Genomic DNA, 6,688 nt, shown 5'->3' with positions numbered 1-6,688 from the left:
ATCTATTTTATCAGATGAAATTGTGATCGATCAAGCTTCGGGCAGTTGAAGGAAATTAAAGCAACGTACAATACCTTGGAACTTGCTCAAACACGCCAGCTGCCCTCCCAAGGAAACCTCTAGCTTTTATCCTCGGTACAAAATCTAAATTCGTTTCAGTTTAATGCATTCTATTAAAATGAGAAAAATTTCATTTCATTTCATTTCGCCCTGGGATATTTTAAAATTCATTATTTTTCCACAATAACGTCTTAGGATCAATGGGGACGAGTGAGTGAGAGAGTAATTTGGAGAAAAAAAACACGAATTAATTAAACCTTTGCTACAATTGGACCCCTTTCATTTGAACCCAGTTATTCAAGTCGACTCCACGGTTATTTCGACCTCAATACGATTCCCTTGGATTTGCCCTTCAGTCATTTACTGTCGGCTATTTCGAACTCACGCGCGCTATTTCGAACTAATTTTTCGTTTTCCCAGAGAGTTCGAAATAGCGGGCTTTAACTGTAACTTAGACTGTTACAGCACTCAATTTCTTGAGTCAAAAAGATTTTTCCATTATCTTGTTTTCATTTTTGTGCCATTCTTCGTCTCCCTCAAATGCCGTCTACTTATTTGATTATGACACTGCATTTTCATTGTTCGAGATTAAGTGCTTTATTAAAACTCCTTCAGTGTGTTTCCTGTATGATGTGATTGTTCAATGTGACACGTATGTGATTAATATCTTTCCTTTTTTTTTCACTTCAAGTAGACGTCAAAAGAACACAACCAGTCCTAATCACGTTCGATTTCATTTTCAATCTTACTCAGGCTCTAACAGTTAGTTAACATAGAGTTGAGATTGCTTCCAGTTAGGTTTACTTCAGCCAGTGTTATGTTTAGGTAAGAATTACGGAAAGATTATCGGGAAATCTCTTCCTTTTTATGTCTTTGTAAATGCATTCTGTCTGCAGGCTCCTTAAAGATTTTAAGTTTAACACTTTTGCAAAATGTGTCTTATTGAGAAAACAGCTCATCACTTACTTTGTCTCTCTCAGACAGGAAAGCTCTTTTTTAGCGCCAGTCATTGTTCATCTATTGTAGTCAGCATGGTTAGCAGAGCAGTTATTTCCCTGTGTTCCGTCATGGTGGTGGTAAATTTGCTGGGGAACTCGCTCGTCTGTCTTGTTGTTCTAAGAGATAAAAACATGAGAACAACTATGAACTTCCTGCTCGTAAATCTGGCAATATCTGATATGATTGTTGGTGTCTTCTCCACATTCAGGTTAGTGATTCTTGTCTCCATGTACTTCCTCTGTATCTCCTTCAATGTTGCACTTATGTCTCCGTGAGCATCGTTACTATGCATGGTGTGCTATGACGAGCAAGTGCCCTCTTAGGCAAACATAACTTGTACACGGAACGGGAAAACTTCGAAACATTTATTTTGTTCGTTCATACGAAAGGTATCAAATTTCAACATGCGTGTTGTTCAGTTTGTGCTGCCCCGAAGACATCCACTCACTGCATAAAAAGCGTCAATGTGTTTGTCGTCCACTGCGCTGCTGGAAGGAGCAGCAGCAGTTTTATTAGTTTCTTGTAAACTCGAGAACTCTTCCTTCTCTTAAGATTTTTTACTGCTTCGACGGGCCATTAACAAATGAAAATTTATCCTTTTTCGAAAGGAAGAGTTAGGCTTATCATGTAGATCTCTTTGACAAATTTGACTGGCAACTCTACAGGTTACTTTGTGCAAAAGGATGCTCCTGTTAATATAATTAAAATCCCGTAGACATTTTTGTTTTTATCTTTGTTTATTAGAAAAACATCTTTTCGAAATGCCTTCTCATCTCAAACAATATTCGTATAAACAGTTTTGTACCGATAACATTAGTCTTGGATTAATCTAATCCTGATTTCGAGTTAAGTTCTAATGCATGCCGTTGAAACTGTGGTTGTGCGATTTTGTTTAGTACTCACTTGATTACACACTGAATAGCACTCCACTCAGACATGTTACATGTATCACATATAAAATAAAAAATAAATCAAACAGCTTTCTATATAGGAACTGGCTACGTGTAGCAGCTTTTTTATAAGAATTTTCATAAAACACTATTTAACGAATTTATTGGTGTCTTGCCCCAGTCATGACAAAGGGGGACTCTCTCCCCATCTGCAAATCGTTTCCATCCGCTAACGTCTTAGTCTGTGAAAGAAATTCTATGTTGTGACCATCAAATGGAAGCTATTTACCATTTAAATAATTTTTTTTCGTGCATGGAGAGCCTGTGGGCTGATGGATGCCCCGGGAGATTTTATGTTGTAAAATACAAATATTAGCCCCCTCAAGAACGAAGTTCGAGGGCTTATATGTAGCTATGTAGAATATAAAATTTCTCGATGCAACAATACGCACATATAGGCCCTCGACATAAACACTCTATAATAATATATCTCTATGGTCTTTTCGTTCATTACTGCATTTTCCTGTAGCCGCGGCATACCTAAAAACCGAAAACGATATGATTTCATTCATTGAAATTTGCAACTTCCATGAGCACTTGTGGCTTCCGCCATCAAAGAATCCTCTTAGGTTAAAATAAAAAAAATAATAATAATAAGCCTTCAAAAGCATTTTCTATTCCAATATTGGCCATTTTGCTGAGCAGGCAACATCGTCTGATTGTCAACCGTGGGAATCTATCGCCTCATAGTGTCAGGGTAAGATTTTACCGTGTGATAAGTTTTGGCCAATGTCAACAAAGTAAAATTGAGTGATTAATTATAATTAACAATGATATTTATTATAAGTTCGAGATAGAAGACAATTCCAACTAAAAACTATTTTAGTCTCCTCAGGAATTTGATTGTCCAAACGTTTCTACACGTTCCTTCAAAACTTTGGAGAAACGAGAAACGTTGTCATTTTGCTGATCACATCAAACCACTGCGCGCTAATGGCCGATAGTTTGCGATGGCTCAGCCAATCAGGTTTTAGTATCTGCATAAGTAAACTAGTAGATTCTACTAATTTCCTATAGAGCTGTTTACAATTCTTTTCAAAAATATGCTTCATGACGTATCATTATAAGTATTTCGTATGAATTTATTTATTACCTTTCTCTAGGTTTTTCATAATTAACCCTTTTGAGAAACTACGCGGTACGTCTGCCCATGCGGTTTGCAGTTTACTGACGAGTGGGTCATTCATGTGGACAGGGATTTTAGCTTCTGTGCTGTTCCTCGTTTTGATTGCTGTGGAGCGTTATCATGCCGTACTATATCCTTTACATCATCAGACTGGAATGGTAGTTACAAAACTGAAAACTATTGTTACCTCCTTATGGGTTTACGCACTCGCCTGGAACATTCCAACGTTTGTGCTGTTTCGTTACAGCAATCAAAGTGGACGCTGTTACCAAAATTGGCCTAATCCCTACTTGGGTCGAGCCAGAGCTATTTGGTGGGTCCTCAACACGGCTGTGGTTCCTGTGATTATTATGGGCTATCTGTATATTCAGATTGTCCGCAAGCTATGGAAGAATATACCAACGGGCAGAATTCAATCCCAGAAAGCAAGGTAAGCTAGCTGAATATCGAATTGCATTTTTCTTGTGCAGTGTCTTTGCATGAAAACCAGTTAGGCCTACCTGTTATGAGAAACATCAGTACTCTAGTAATGTTGACTGAAACCGCAGCTAGGATTTCACGAACAAAATCACGATAGTGTGAAATTAAATTTCAAAATTCTGGACACTACGTTGATTATGACAGAATCAGTAAGGTAAATACTCAGTTTTTTACTGTTGTTTTTCTGCTACCAATTTTCTCTGTTCCCCTCTTGCTAGGAGAAAAGTAACCCGGATGACACTAATCATTAGCATGATCTACATTTTGACATGGATTCCAAACAGCGTCATATTTCTTCTGCTCCAATTCAGCTCTTACGTGACCCCGGATTCTCCAGCGGATCAACTGGGAATTCTGCTTATCACTTTTAACTCGTGCATCAACCCTATAGTGTACAGCTTACACAGTACCCCATTTAGTAACAGCTTGAAGAACATGTTGCAGTGTTGCAAGCCGCGGTGTGCAAGAAATACTGTTGTACCAACCACGCTTGTTACTATTCAAAGAGACATAGACGTCACATCATATAGAAACGAAGACTTTGTAGAAAACAGGATCGAAAGTAGACTGTCAGAAAGGAGTCATCAAACCACTCAGAGTGAATAAACATAAAAATTGCAAAAGTTAAGGTCTTTATTGAAAAGCTGATCCCAACGGATGACATTTCATGCCATGTCTAGTAGCTCATACCGGATCTAACGAAGGGATGCTAACACCCACTGCTATATAAACAATAGCTTCTATTTGGCGCGAAAATATGCTCGGATATTTGTCCGCGGACACTATCATTTTCGGAAGCGAACAGTTTTCCGAGACGTAGCTGAAGGAAAACTGTGAGATTTGAGGAACAGATTATTTCTCAGGACAAATATCTCTGCATATTTCTGTGTTTATTTCCTTCAAATATTTTCCACAACAGGCGCAATTTTGAAAATTGGAGAATATCACTGGGATATTCTTTCGTTTTGGCTGGACCATATTCAGTCACTTGACGCGTTTAGACAAATCTCGCGCAAGTGAAAATAATTGATGGACTATGATAGCGGATATTCATATCTCTCTTGCGGAAGGCGTAGGAAATTCTGGAAATTTTGTATTTTGAAACCCTTTCGTCTGCAGTCACACAGGTACAAAGATGACAACAAGAGAAGATCAAGGAGAGAGAGTTAATCCCAATATAGGCTTTATACCTAAGGTAATCCCTCTTAAGTTATTTTTAGACATGGTATTACTCGCGCGATGCGTGAATAGCCCGAGCAAAGACAAAATGGCGGAAAATATGGTGAAAAGTCGGGTAAAAGCGATTAAAGAGGGATTACCTTGAGTACCTATATGGGGAATTCACTCTCTTACCTTGATATTCTTTTGATGACACCTACTACGCAGTACAGGAGCGTGTTTATAAAGAATGACCTAAAACCGACTTTGCGTATATAAATAATCCAAAGTAAATTCCTAAGATACTACTAAAAAATCCCTTTGGGAACACAAAGTTTCTCCGGCGCACAATTTGAAGGGACATCCGGAGCACAAAAATGAGTGAAAGTAGTATGTTGCACTTTCTCAGGCCAGGGCTTGTGAAACTGGAAGAAGCGCAAGCTCAGAACACCACCATTTCTCTTTTATATTTCTTGACTAAAGGCGACACTTTGGCCACTTTCATACCAGAGACGGACAAGTCTTCTTGGTGTTAAAACAGGACGAACAAAATTCTGGGGGCTGAGTCGTTCTAACTTTTTGAGGTCTATTGTTCGTCTAGATGGACAAGTCGTAAAACGTCCGACTTCAATTCACACCAGACGAAGAGATCACAAATAGTTGCATCTCGGTGGCTGTCTCTTTAAGGGAAATGGAACTAGCAAATAGAGTGATGGCTCGTGCATTGCAAAATCGAAATGAAGGATGAAAAGCAAGGTATCCAAGCCTGTTAGTGCCAGGCTCTTGCCTTCAAATTCGCTGTCTTTCCAGATCTAAATTTACCACGACCAATACAAGGTGAGTTGTCCTTCTAAAATTCTCTGCGGATATGACTTGTCTGTTCAGACGATTCGTCCGTCTTCTATTGTGAAAATGGCCAATAAGATAATTTCAAGATTTTCTTATTTGTGCGATACGTCAGCGCAAGGTTGATAAACAATTTATCACAAATCCTGTCAAATAAGACTAACCTTCCCCAATTAAAGGGCTTTTGTTTAATTACGAGTGCTTATTAGAAGTGAAATATTTATCGAACTGTATTGAATGCTTTAATTAAAAACAAAGACGGTTAAATGAAAACACATCCCGGCTTCACAGTTAATTTCAAAGCTTGTTTAGTTCTAGCTTGTTAATTCCTTTTCGTGCCTCAGTCTCCGTTCGATATAATTAACACTATCTCAAAATGGCACCGATTTGAATTCGTTTAGTTCATTGTAGGTAGTAATTAAACGATTCAAGGCTGCAATTTACCACTATTTAGCAATACTAATAAGAGAGTTACATCAGTAGAAAACGAGATTAGTTTCCATCGAAAAGGTAAACAAATATTTCGTATTGGCTTTGCATGTTTTGAAACACAAAAATTTACATTTGCCAGAGCTACTTACTGTGCAGGCAACTGTCAGACAATGATAAAAGATACTGTGGAAGAAATAAATTTGAATTCTTTACAGTACCTGACTACCAAGAGTCAAATCAGAGAAATCGACAACCCGTGCTTGCGAAATTCTCGTATATTCTCTTAACACTGGTGTCGGCGGATTAAAACTTAGTTCCGAAACATATCGGTTTTTAAGTTTCCAACTTGAACCAAGTACTGGAGGAAGGCTTAATGCTTCAACTGTGTTGGCTGAGTTCTCCTTTGCTACTGCATCAATAACAGAATTATCACAAATACGAGAAAGGCGAGGAAGTGCCTTGAATCTGAATATGTATTCATAATCTACAGTCTGGTAGTCCAGGTCTTCGATTGCTTGGTCTACAGAATGGCTTCTACGACTTAAAGCACAGTTTAAAGCTTTGAGCTTCCCTGTACTTCCCATGCTGTAGCTTTTACCGTTTATTTTGATTGCATTCTTTTCACTTTCTGTTGCAC

The 6,688-nt window shown here is 38.3% G+C and overlaps 1 protein-coding gene across 1 annotated transcript; it reads left to right on the top strand.

The window, feature by feature from the left end:
* The first annotated feature begins 1,000 nt into the window (after positions 1–1,000).
* Positions 1,001–4,238, top strand: LOC110063844 (allatostatin-A receptor-like). The gene is made up of 3 exons (XM_020770841.2): positions 1,001–1,267; positions 3,113–3,565; positions 3,834–4,238. The coding sequence occupies exons 1-3, from the start codon at positions 1,092–1,094 to the stop codon at positions 4,219–4,221; spliced, it is 1,017 nt and encodes a 338-aa protein (XP_020626500.2). The 5' UTR covers positions 1,001–1,091; the 3' UTR covers positions 4,222–4,238.
* The last annotated feature ends 2,450 nt before the right edge of the window (positions 4,239–6,688 follow it).

Source organism: Orbicella faveolata, unplaced genomic scaffold, assembly GCF_042242905.1.
Source record: "Orbicella faveolata isolate gen_17 unplaced genomic scaffold, um_ofav_v1 contig_2, whole genome shotgun sequence".
NCBI classification, from domain to species: Eukaryota; Metazoa; Cnidaria; class Anthozoa; order Scleractinia; family Merulinidae; genus Orbicella; species Orbicella faveolata.
This window is presented reverse-complemented; position numbering and strand designations above follow the sequence as displayed.